Here is a 14,145-nt window from a genome sequence, read left to right on the forward strand (position 1 = left end):
TAAAAAAAGATGTGGATGATTTGTGCCATTCAAAAATTCAAAAGTTAAATTTTTCTGTCTTATCATACTCTCTTTATATTAAAGTTTTTAATGGGATAAATTTTATTTATTTATTAATCCTAGATACCTCTTATTATGGATTCAGTGATTAAATTCATGTTATTTTTTTCACACTAATTAATCAGATTAGTGTCTAAAGCCCGCACATTATTAATGGATTTAAATATCATCAAATGAATCATAATATTAACTCATTTTTTATAAAATAAAATATTATAACTAATTATAACCAACCTGGATATATGAGAAAATATTCTAACATTTAAATCTTGATAATCTCTACATACCCTATATGAAATATATATTTCTCTTTTTTTTTAAAAAAAAAACTCTTTTTTTTTCGTTTATTTTATATAAAAAAATCAAATTCCATTTTATTTTGAAATGAATAAACCTAATTAATTAGTACGAATTCGTCACAATACAAAAACCGTTCAAGTACAACAACAACCACCAAATATATGCCATCATTTTTTTCTACACACCATGTTAACTATAAAATGATTGCTTTGTAACAATTTTGACTTGCAATCTCCCTTAATGTTTTTACTATCTTTTATTTTTATTATCAGATTTATTAGGCCAAATGATTATTAATTTGAAAATTGCAAGGATAAAAATAGCATATGAGAGTAAGTACACGAGAATATGTTCTACATACATCATGACGTGTGAAACTAGTAGTTTTTGTCATCATGTTCAAGCATATGCAATGTTTTTTTTTCTCCTTTTATTTTCTGTCCTACTATTTAACTTGGAATTTGAAATGACACATGATATTATACCAAGATATCTCATGAAAGCGCTGCTATGGTATTTTCCTCCTTGTTGATTAGTCCTGATAAACATAGTGACCCAATCCAATCTCCGAAAGCAAAGAAGATGGAGTTGCTAGAAAGTACGTACGTAGAATAATATCTGGATTCTGGAGTACACCATCCAGATTTTGCTCATAATGTTCATCTAATTGACATAAAGGTTAATGGGGAACGGGAACTATAAACTTTTTGCATTGGACCTTATACTCAATATGGGTCACTACCTCATATATTTATTTCAAATAATAATCTTTTGCCTGCCAATTAAAAATCACAAAAAAAACTTTAAAAAATTGATGGTCTATTTAAATATTTAATTTGATAAATATAATTGAATAAATCTCAAGTATTATATTAAGGTTAAAATGTGTTTTTTTTCTACAAAAATTTTAATACGTTTTTTCAATATAATTGAATAAATATTTAAAATATATTTTATGTCCTCACATATGTTTGGAATTTATTTTTGCAAAAAATTTAAAATGTTTTATCACTCTCATAATACTAAAACATGATATTTTTTTAGCCGAGAGCAAGATTTGGACTGTGTATTTTTTTTTATATCGATTATATGCATAATTAATATAAAAAATATCACATATTACATCAGTTATATACATAATTAATATAAAAAATGTCACAATACATGATTGATATAAAAAAATATTATATTTACATCGATTATATGCATAACCAATATAAAAAATTATTATTATAGATTTAAATTTATCTAAACCTATTTTCAGATAAAAAATGATATATTTTAATTTTGTGATAACAAAAAAAATTTATAAGAATAAATTTTAACATTTTTATATTTATAAAAATAAAAATATATTTTAACCTATTAACAAATGACAACAATAATCAAGTAACATAAGATTTAAATCTTTTCATTTTATTTTAAAATATATGAAAATATATATTTTTTATTAATTTTTAGTTTAAGACTTAATCACACTTAAAATTTATTATTTATATTTAAAGATATATTATATAAGAATTAAATTTAATTTTTTATAACAAAATCAAGTGTGTCATCAGTTAAGTTATACTCGTTGAGTTAAAAATATTTTCTTTTTGTTTGCGAAGGAAAGCTTTTACGAATAGGGGTAATGATTATAAGTACCTTTGTTCAGTGACTAGGAGGTCACATGTATGAGACTATGAGTGGTGAAATCAATATCTATGAAACCAAATGATTATTAATTTGAAAATTGAAGGTTAAAAGTAGCACATGAGAGTAAGTGCACGAGAATATGTTACATCATGACGTGTGAAACTAGTAGTTTTTGTTATCATGTTTGAGCATATGCAATATTTTTTTTTTCTCATTTTATTTTCTGTCGTATTTTTTTAACTGAATATGAAATGACACATGATATTATACCTTCTTGTTGATGAGTCCTGACAAACATAGTAACCCAATCCAATCTCCCAAAGCAAAGAAGATGGAGTTGCTAGAAGGTACGAACGTAGAATAATATCTGGAGTACACCATCCAGATTTTGCTCATAATGTTCATCTAATTGACATAAAGTTTAATGGGGACTATCAGCACTTTGCCTAGGACCTTATATTCAATATGGGCCACTACCTCTAGATGATCTTTTGTAGATCAATTAAAAATTCCAAGAAAAAAACAAAAATTTGAAAATTGGTGGTATACTTAAATATTTAATCTGATAAATATAATTCAATAAATTTCAAGTATTATATTAAGAAGGTTAAAATATGTTTTTTTTTCTATAAAAAATTTAATATGGTTTTTCCGATATAATCCAATAAATATCCAAAATATATTTTATGTTATGATAAATGTTTGAAATTTGTTTTTTAAAAACTTTAGTATATTTTTTGTTCTGATAATAGTAAAAGGTGTTTTTTTTCCTAGATGAATGTTTCAACTAGTGTATTTCTTTTTATATTGATTATAAAAAATATCATATTTTATATAAATTATATATATAATTGATGTAAAAAATATCAACATGTAATTTAATATAAAAAAATCTTACATTTACATTGGTTATATATATATATAATTGATGTAAAAAAGTTATCATTATAAATTCAAATTTATGTGAACTTATGTCTAGACAAAAAATAACATATTTAAATTCTGTGAGAATAATAAAAATTTTATAAAATAAATTTAAAATATTTTCATATTTATAAGAACGAAAATATATTTTAGTCTATTAACAAAAACAACAATTTATTTTCAAAATATTAATTCTTAATTTGAGATTTAATCACACTTAATATTTATTATCCATCTTTAATGATGTATCATATAATAATCAATTTTTTTTCACAAAATCAACTGTATTATCAATTAAAAATATTTGGGGTAAAAATATACTACTCGTTGAGTTAAAAATATTTTCTTTTTGTTTGAGAAGGAAAGCTTTTACGAATCGGGGTAATGATTACGAATACCGTTGTTCAGTGACTAGGGGAGGTCACATGTATGAGACTATGAGGGATGAAATCAATACGTAGAAAATGTAAAGTTTAATTATTTAGTTTTTATTATTACATCAACTTAATTTTTCGTTTTAATTCATATACCTAAGATTTTTTATTTTAATTTTATACGAGTAATTTTTTTATGCTCTAGTTCTTATGTTTTTATTTCATAACGGGCTTTTCTGTCAAAAAAAGAATTTGACAACGGGTTTTTACAAGAAAACTAATAACGTACATGAACTAAAAGAAAAAAAAGTTACTCTTATAGATCTAAATATATTTTTTGACACACATATAAGAATCGAATGATTATATATATATATATATATATATATATATATATATATATATATATGTAGCAATTTTTTATGTGTTCATATATCCATAAGGACAAGTTCACCCTTAGAAAGACTACCACAACTGAACAAAACGCACCATTATCTTCCTTCCTTCATTGTGAGATCCACCCAACAGCTTTTTGGCACTGGAATCATACACTTTTTCTCTTCTAATCACATTAAAGAAGTCCTAGTCACGTGAAAGGTACTAATGAAGATGATGGAGGAAGCTTATTTGTCCTTGGTTTTAATCAATCGCAACGTGTTACTGTGGGGGATCCTGATTGGTGTATTACTAGTCTTATCAGTGTTAAATGACAATTAGAGTCCACCAGTGAGTGAAAAAATATTTTATACTTTGTCTGAGCAAGCACTTTTGACCCTCCACTATTTATCCTCCAATCTTTGGTTGGGATAAAAGAGTTGGAAAGCGCATTTGCACATAAAATAATACTGTTTTTTAATTCTTTTAAAATTAGCCATATTCATGGGAAAAAATTCCAAGGCAATAAGCATATTCTTCAGAGAGGAAATGTATGATACATGAAATATAGCGAAATTCCAATATAGGTCCTATAGGATAATTTGGAAGATCATCATCAAACATACAAAAGTGGTGAATTATAATTATAATTATAATGGGAAGTAAAATGAAGTATCCAAATCATCCTATGTCAAGGATTTGAAAACTTTGGTGTATGTTTTATTAAACCATAAGCCATTTTAATTTCTCATGTCCAAAGTACTTAGAGAAAAACTAGAACCATTTTAAAATAGTTTAATTCCATAACTTATGTCGATGTTATTCTAATGTGATGAGTTTAACCAGTGTCATACGCAGCTTACTAAACCATTTTTAATTTGAATAACTTGCTACCCTTTTTTTTTTTGTCAATGTTTTGCACATAGGGTACATATTCATGTGAACTTCCACCTTTATTCCCGACAACAATGGCCTTTAGCTCCAATATTATTGAAAGACTCCAGATTTCAGTTCCAAACGAACATGTGGATTTCTATCCATTATGGTCAACCATCGCTTATTATATTGTAAAAGGGTGCAAGAGGAGGTGATGATAATGAAGGTAACAACAGAGGTGTGCTTGGACTGTGTCAGGCAGAACAGAAAGAATTAAGCATGGAAATGAAAAGTAGAAAAACAAGGCAAAGTTTTTATTCAATTGAGAAAGGGAACTATATAAATATATCTATATATAGATAGATAGATAGATATAGCTATTCTTACAACTCAATTGAAGGCAGTACTGAGATAGTTCTTGACAACATTTTCATTCAATATTTGCAACACTTTGGTGTTTGTAGGGCCTACACATCTTGATGTCTTGAACTGGCTCACAGCAGCTCCTAGTGCAAGGGAATGCTCAAGTATCTTCTGGAATGTTCCTCTCCGAACAACTCGGAGTTCGAGGGCACCTATGCAGTTGACTTTGCGTGAGCTTGTGTAGCCAGCATCAACAAAAGACTTGTCCAAACAGTTGCAGCATCCACCAAGCACTTCTTCACTTGCTTCACCACTTATTTCCCAGAAGATTACATAGTGCCCTGGCTCTTTGGATAAATCTATGTGGCTAGTGTAGTCAACTACTTCCAATTTCTCCTCTGCCAACAATTGTGATGCTGATTCCACAGCCAATTGAAGATCTTTCTCTGTGTTCTTGTCTATGTTGATGCTAAGCAGAAGATTGCTACGCCGAACGAACTTTATTTCTGGAGCTGAATTATGGAACCCCATAACCTTAACCACATCACCAAGTCGGTACCGGTACAAGCCTGCAAATTAGGCCAAGTTATAAGATTAATTAATGACTATTATAGACTAGTAAGACTCTTTGAATTTTGTTATGTATAATATAATATTAGTTTTTTTATCTATTTTATGCTACAGTGGAAAATTGTGTGCATTGCACTACCAGTTTCAGCTATTAAGACTTGGGTAAAAAATACTTTCAAAATTTTGCTGTGAAGAAAATTTATAACATGAATATAGAGGAGAAAGTATCACGAGACAAGAAATTGGCATGCTTACAAATTATCTGAACATGTTTCATCTGAAGAATATTTGTAACATTCTATGATGGCATATGCAATTCTACTCAATGTATATAGATGGAGGACAGGTCAAATAGTACAGGAAGAGAGAAATTTGAGGAAAACTAAAAATGATTTACAAAAGAAAATTTTAGAGTTCTTTGATTTATGTATCAAATCTATCTAGTAGGAACATAAAACTCTTAAGTTGACAAGAAAAAGAAGAGAATGCAACCAAAGTTTGAAAGCAAGGGATATAAGCATAATCTGTATAACCGATTGCATGTAAAAATGAAGGAAAAAAACAACATGCAGATAAGTCCAGGTACAGTGAGTTGGACGAAACAAGGGCTAGTAAATCCAAAATTTGTTGCCAGCTGCTAAGAATAGATCTGTCTCGGAAAGGTACATACATTAATGTGATTAGGTAGGTAAGTGGGTACTATGCTCCTTTGGAAATCACTAGGAATTTTTTTTCTTATTTCTTATTCAAGTTGGTCCCATTCAGGTCATGTCACCAAGCATAAAAAGAAAAATAACCACTTCTCCCTCCCAGAAGGAAAAAAAAAAAACTAAAAAGCATTAATTTGTCAAATAATTAATGAGTTTCTAAAAACACTATGCCAATATCAAAGATTCCAATTGTGACAAAAGAAAGAGGTGGTTTGTGAAATGGTCATGGTTATTATTGATTCTTAGTCCTGATTCATTAACGTTAATAGAAGAAAACATGTAGGCAAAAGTTGAATACCTGCTGGATTAGTGATGACAATCTCATACTCCTCACCAACTTTCACCTCAGTGAGCCCCACAGGCTTAGGCTCCATACAAAGGAAACTAGCATCTCCCTTAATTTCCTCTAGCTCTCTCAAAGGGATGAATTCAAAGTAGCCAATTTGAGGAAGCACAGTGTAGGTGGCCAATTCAGGTGGTACTGTTGGTTTCACATTTGTTCCTATCCACCCTTCAGAAGATCCATAGTCAGAAGTCAACAAAGGCAACTCTCCAGCATAATGCCTCAACTTTCTCAAATAAGGTTCCATTGACCCAGTCATGATCCCATGAACATACTTAACATTGGGGAAAAGCTCTGGTATTAGGCCATACCAGTTGCTAAGCCCCATGCACTTGTTGTGGATCAAGTTGGCCAGCTCAGGGTCAGGTTTTAGGAGCTTAGACATGGCTTCCCTAATGGAGGGCACTGTGACCTTGCTGTTAAGGACACCTTCCTTGATATCAACACAAAGCTCCTCCCAAACTTGCTCAAAGGTCCTAAAAGCATAGACAATGCTGTGTGCAAATATGGAAGACACCAACTGAACTTCTTCCCTGAAGATTAGGCCACACAAGAGGTGGCAGTACAAGGATTGGTGAAAATCAGGACCAAATATGACTTCATCAGGGCTGCAAAGTGGGGACTGAATCGCCTTCATCGCATGCTGGAACCCCGGGTTACGGAACACATTGGTTGTGGCAGTTCCTGCTAGCACACCCCCTTTGGTTTTGAACTGCTTGCTGCTGTAGATAAAGCCCAAGGCCTTGCCATTGTTTATGGGAAATACCCTACACAATGGAATTGGTGTCATTTGCCAATTCCAACTAGCTTGAAAAATGAAAAAAATCACTGTGAATTTGAATTACATACCTGTTTCTGAAGGCAAAAGAGGTGTGATATATCTGCAATGTGGTGTCAAACAATTCATCATTCCATGGTACATATTTTGGCTTTCCCTGAGTAGTGCCAGAACTGCAAGAATACCATTTGTTTTTTGTTTTTTTTCCCATTTTTCAGAAGCTGAACAACAAATTCAACAACTTAAATGAAACAAAAACATGAGACAAGTCTAAGTGTCTGACCTCAAAGACATGGTTGTGATGGGTTTGCCAGTGAGAACAGAAGAAAAATCACCATCAATTATTCTATTGATATAAGGCTCCAAATCTTTATGAGTAACAAGTGGAACAAAGGCCTTGAAACTCTCAGGATCCGTCCTCCCATTCAAGCCCAAATTCAGCAAGTACTCAGCAGAAGCATTATCTTCCAAAATCCTCTTCAGGGTTTCCCTTTGAATCCTCTCAGCATCCTTTGTCACCCTCTCAAATTCCTCCATCATCCTCTCCGTGTTAAATTCTTCAACTTTCTCCAACATCTTCACAGTCCTTCAGCTGCAGCTATTTATTATAAAAGAAAGTACTCAATTATATATAGAGGAGTAATAAGAATTTAGTTATGACTCATTATTATTTCCCTGTAACTTCCATAAATGTTAATCCGGGGGGGGGGGGGGAATAATTGATTTACATAAAAGAAACAATTCTGAAAAAGCCAAACATCATGAATAATGCTATATTGCATTGCAGAAGCAAAATATGGATAAAGCCAAAACTGCACCTTCAAATTAAGGTTTTTTTTTAATATTTATTTGACTTAATATCATAATTAATATTTTTTCTGGTGTTGTGATCTTCCCTCCTTTGTTTTGCTGGCAATAGGACCCAGATGAATAAATACCGAAAATTAAATGCCAGAAACAGGACAAATGCAATTCCAAAGGGTGCTCCGAACCATTAGAAAGGCCAAAAACAAAGGGAAAGATTTAAAAACAGTCGATGTAGAAAACGAAAGAAAGGAACCAAATTAGCAAGTGATGAAGCCAGAAAACAAAACAACAAATCCAGGAATAGAAATCAGAGAGGAAATTATGAGGTTCGATATTTGGCTTTAGCTTGGTTTATTCAAGTCAACCAAACTATTCCAAAGGAAGATCTGTTCCAAGCACCAATACGAAAATTGAAAAATTGTGAAGCACAGAAATAAAGCTGAGAGAAATATCGAGAAGCAAAGAAAGAAAATTCAATAAAAGGATATAATTTTAAGTTACCACTTACCGCACAACTGTGAGAAGAGAACACAAAAAAGAAAAAAGGTAAAAACAAAAAAGTCAAAGGTAACCAAAAAGTAGTCCTAGAAGGGTAAAAGGACAGAACAAAAAGTGGGGTGCCGTAAAGATTAGTTTTTGAAATACCCTTTGCAGAGAAAGAGAAACTAACTGAATTGGGTTATAGAAAGATTGAACCAGAAGGCAACTGGGAACCAGAACTGAAGCATATCATAAAGCTCACCAATCACAAGTGCAATATTTTAATGAATAGGATGTTAAAAAAAAAAAATAACCCAAATAAAAAAGTCAACAAAAGCATGTCATGTTTGGTTCCAAATATATATATATATATATATATATATATATAATATTACACACACAAAAACTCATCTGGTTTTCTGGGACTTCACGAACATGTCCTGTTAAACACCCCAGAAGCCAGTGGAAGTTACAGAAAAGTATAAAAGTGAAAAAAAATACTTAAAAATGGATAAATCAACTATAGGGTATATCTATTGGTCTAGAATTTGCATATTTTGCATGTAACCATAGGTTAAAAACTTATTCATAAGATGGTGGACAAGAAAATACTAGAAAATGAATATGAATATTTCTCTACCTAGGAGAATCTTGGTGTGTGAGAGAACCCTAGAAATGTGTAATGTATGTTTATGTTTAGTTTGGGAAGAGAGAGAAAGAGTGAAGAGGTGGTAATGGCTGAGTTAGGTTGAGTGTGATAAGGTCAGGATTCACCTCGGGGTTGCAATTTATAGGCAGCATCAATTTCAGTTTGTGTCTGTCAAAACATTTCTCATTCCACCAATTTGCCCACGTTTCTGGACGGAATTACAACATAATCGTTCGTCGGTGAATTAGAGCATATTCAAACTTAAGTGAATTTTTGAAGTTATTTTTTATGATTTTAATAATATTTGTTGTGGTTCTTACATTGTTATTATAAACAAATTATATATAATTTTACTTGGTAAGAAATTTCAAAAAATTTATATTTTTTATTTTCATTTAATTATGATATTATTACGTGTTAGATAAATATTATTTTTTATTATTAAGAAACAATTTTTAAAGATATAATCTTATTTTTAAAAAAATTCCCATACCACATAAATTTCCTTCGATGCAAAAAAAATTCAAAAAACTCCATCATTGGAGATGATATTATTCATTATTCATCACAAATAATTCCATCTTAATTTTTAGAAAGCCTGCCTACACTTCCTTATCGGTCCTTTTCAAATATTAAATATTGTTGCCACTTATAGGAGTTTTTTTTTTTTTAAGTTTGAGATAATGTGTTTATTTACTTTATTTTTATTTACATATTTGTCTATCTTAAAGTTAATTAAAATAATGATCGACATGAATGTCAGAGGTTAGTTAATGAACGGGGTGAAAAATAAAAATAAATTAAAAATAATATTGATATTTTTTTTTAATACATTCTTAGTTTATGTATTATAATTTTAAATTTTTTATCATATATATTTGAAAAATGAAAAAAAAAATATTTGTTAAACTTTTGCAAGCTAAAATGAACTACTAGGCATTAGCATTCAATGAATTCAGTTAATAATTTGAATCATTCACTGAATATACAAACAAAAGAATGTTAGGTGAATTCAAATGAATAAGTGATAATTTAAGGATGTTGAAACAAATGATTTGACACTTGAATCCTTTAATTAAGATTACATTTGATTTCTAGCTGAATTATGAAATCATGATGGAAGATAGCACTTTATCTATAAAAAAAATGAGTTGACATAATGAGGGAGATGATTTGTTGAGTGACAAAACAAAAAATCCAAATGAATCAATGACATTCATTGACCAATGACAATTTTATATTAGTGTTAGTTTGTTTACTATGTGAGAATGTACATGTGTCTTAACTAAAAACAACAAAAATGTTAAGTGTTATAATGATGAACATTTTTCTTGTTACCATATTTTTATTATGGAATATTTATTGACTTTTGTTAATAATTAATATTTATCGTAATGATTATTTCTAATGTAATCTCGCTTTCCAATTATGTTTTATTATTTTTAGTACATTTCTAAATTTATGTTTTTAATTTTAAAATATCATGTATATATTGGAATGATTAAAAAAACAGTTATTAAACTTTTGTCTATTAAAACAAACTATTAGCATTCAGTAACTGAAATGAATCAATGATATTCATTGACCATGACCACTTAAAGATTAGTGTTTAGTTGTTTAGTATGTGAGATTATATAAATGTGTCTTTACCATAAACGTAAATGTGTCTTTACCATAAACATAAATGTTAAAGTGAAGAAATCATGAACATTCCTTATTGATGATTATAATGTAAAAAAAAAAGTAATAATAGATAAAGGAAAAAGGATCTAACATAATTTTTTATTCAATAATTAGGAGGATATTAGGTTTTTTTTCTTCTAAACTCTTTGTTTGCAAGGATTTGGCATTTTTAATTGGATTTTAAGCTTCCTATAACTAATAAAATTATTTAAATTCAAGCCAAGATCCTCAGATGGTATTGCTATCTAAATTCTGATACTTTGGGTTTATTGCACTTATCTTAAACTGAGATTAAAAAAAATATTAATTGGGATTTTAGAAATTTAATGTATTCCTTTTAGTGGGATAAGATTTTTTTTATTGTTGTTTTAATATACTCAGATGAAAATAAACACCCTTTAATACATGTGCGTATAGATTCTCTCACGCGTGTATACCTCATTTATTGGAATACGTTTTTGTTTATTTTAGAAGGGATAAATTGTTTGTTGTATATGTATACTCAAATGAAAATATATCTTCTCAAATGGATAATTAACACTAGTTGTCAAACTTTTACACTTACATTATTTAATAACTTTTTTTAGAATATGAATTTAACAAATTCAACTATTGAATCACTTGATATTTCATTTTAGATGATACGTATTAAATTTCACCCAAATTGGACATTATATGATATTTTATCTGGTAATGGACTTTTTCATATATTTTCAAATAGTATATTATATGCCATAATGTGATGAAGTATTGATTAATCTGAAATGTTACAAATTTATTTTATTTTATAAAAGCTTTCAGTTTAACGATTAATTGGATGAGTCAGTTTCATGTTCTATAAAAAGTTATTAAGTAGTGTAAGTGTAAAAGTTTAACACTCAAGCCATACTTGGATAATCTTCTTATAAATACTTATAGGATTAAAAATTAAGAAGATAAAATTAATTAAGATTTGCAAGGATTTTCATTTTTAATTGGATTTTAACCTTCCTATAACTAATAATATTAATTAAATTCAAACAAATTTTACCATTATAATAATGGTATTTGTTATCTAAATTATGAGACTTTAACAATGTTTATTGTACTCATTTTGAAAACGAGATAAAATATTAATTTTGGTTTTGGAATTGTAATATATCTCAATTATACAGTGAGATAAGACTTTCCTTATTACTGTTTTAATAATATACTTAAAAGCAAATAGATCATCTAAGGCATGTGTGTGACATGTTCTAGGTTAATCTCCAAATGACATGTCAAAGCAATTACATGTTATTAATTTTTTATTGTAAATTGAATATATATATATATATATATATATATATATATATATATATATATATATATGAAATTGAGATTAGTTGGGATAATACACCATATACAAAAAATTCACTTACTCTAAGAGAGAATATTTAGAATTACTCTCAAATCTTAATTCCTTATTTTAAAATCTAACAATGAATAATAATATATATATTCTATCATAAAGGATTAAACTTAAATCCCAAAGTCATGTATTTTTAATTTTAGTTTTCGTGTGATTATTTAATGAGTTATAATTTTAATAATCTATTTCTTTAAAAAAAAATTAATAATCTATTATATGGTTTTATAATCTATTAAAATTTGCATGAATATAATTAAAGTAGCCCAAAATTACTGCGTTATTACTTCTAAAGCTCTTTTTAAAAAGTTTTAATTTTAAAATGATTTAAAAAATCAATATAAACTTAAATTATCGTTTATTCCAAACCAAACAAGTTCGTTATAATTAAGTCTTCACACGTTTAGCGACTAGGCTAGCAACTTACTTCGCTTATATCTCGATCCCACGAAATCTAATGTACTTAAATTTATCAAAATCTATAGGATAAATTTCCCTTAGCTTTGAACTATAACCACACGTAACAATTCACCTTAAAAAAACAACTACACGTAATAATAATTTAATGTCGTTGTTTAGTACGATAAGAGCACGCACGATAAATCTGTGAGATAGACTAGGAGAGTCTGAATTCAACTAATGCGAAGTGTCAAAATTAATTAGCTAATTAATTTTAACCATTAAGTATTAACTTGGGACAGCGTCTTTAACACTGCAAGTGAGAGTGGGTCGTCTTTGTTCCATCAATTATTTTTTTTATACCACTGGTTAATTTTATAATAAAGTATTTTTTTTCTGCTTATACATATGATTGTAGATGAGTATTTCGGTTAGTTACCGAGATTTTTAAATTCCTCCAAAACAGTAGAATCTACTGGTACTCATAAGTCAAGATTCGAATATAATAAAGTATTTTTTGTGCTTGACTAACTATTAATATAATAAAATAGTTACATACGAAGCAACAATATATCACAAGTTTTGTACCTTAAGATGATAAATTATTTGCGAACTAGCTATATATTAATTAATATATGATTAGTGTTGCATACTAATACCTGAAAAATCGGTTCCTCGTTTTTCCATCATCTGACGATGTGGTTGGAGTTGGAGAACCACCACATGCACACAACGAAATCAAGTGGAGGGAACTTGGAGTGTTGTTCATGTTGTTGTTTGGGATCCCCCCAGGCTCATACAAGCAATGTCTTCTGTGTTCTTTCTCTTTATCACACTCTCCCCCATGTTCCATTTCTTACACCTTTTTTCTATATTTCGATTTTTGTCTTTCAATTTTCCAAAACTGATTTTTTTTCATATATATAATTGTACATATGGGTACCTCGTGTTTGACATGTAAATAGATATGGTTTGCTGTTCTTGGAATGAATGGATCTGGTAGAGTATATGATTTGTTCATTAAAGCTTATGTTGGAGTTTGATTTGTTTATGTTAATTTATTGGTAAGTGTAATAATTTATTCAAATATAATTTAAAATGATAAGATAGAAAATCGAATTCGCATTAAATTTGATTGTATTCAAGATTTATATATGTATAATTTTAAGCAATTAATGAATTGAATTGAATATTTGTAAAGTGATGATGCATAAATGTAAATTGGACGTAAATTAAACTAGAGCAAGCATGTACAAGTGTGAGAAAACAAACACTTAGAACGGTGAAGTGAAAATTGATGCAAAATTAGGAACATATTGGGGACCAAGCATAATAGAGTCTAACTTAGTTAATTTCACTCCTAATCCCTTAAGAGATACATTAGACAAATTGTATTATGAGCATAGATACATAATATAGGCTAAATAAT

General features: G+C 28.9%; 1 protein-coding gene across 3 annotated transcripts; it reads right to left on the minus strand.

The window, feature by feature from the left end:
- Positions 1–4,833: 4,833 nt before the first annotated feature.
- On the minus strand, positions 4,834–9,369 carry LOC114418331 (jasmonoyl--L-amino acid synthetase JAR4-like). Of its 3 annotated transcripts, none has more exons than XM_028383621.1 (5): positions 9,239–9,369; positions 7,595–7,909; positions 7,383–7,484; positions 6,489–7,300; positions 4,834–5,479 (listed from the first exon to the last, which is right to left on the minus strand). In XM_028383621.1, the coding sequence occupies exons 2-5, from the start codon at positions 7,885–7,887 to the stop codon at positions 4,938–4,940; spliced, it is 1,749 nt and encodes a 582-aa protein (XP_028239422.1). In that variant the 5' UTR covers positions 7,888–7,909; positions 9,239–9,369; the 3' UTR covers positions 4,834–4,937. The 3 variants fall into 3 exon arrangements, with proteins under 3 accessions (XP_028239422.1, XP_028239423.1, XP_028239424.1); XM_028383622.1 differs by lacking the exon at positions 9,239–9,369 and adding an exon at positions 8,627–8,757; XM_028383623.1 differs by lacking the exon at positions 9,239–9,369 and adding an exon at positions 8,130–8,568.
- Between the last annotated feature and the right edge of the window lie 4,776 nt (positions 9,370–14,145).

The sequence above is a fragment of the Glycine soja genome, chromosome 7 (assembly GCF_004193775.1).
Source record: "Glycine soja cultivar W05 chromosome 7, ASM419377v2, whole genome shotgun sequence".
Classification (NCBI taxonomy): domain Eukaryota; kingdom Viridiplantae; phylum Streptophyta; class Magnoliopsida; order Fabales; family Fabaceae; genus Glycine; species Glycine soja.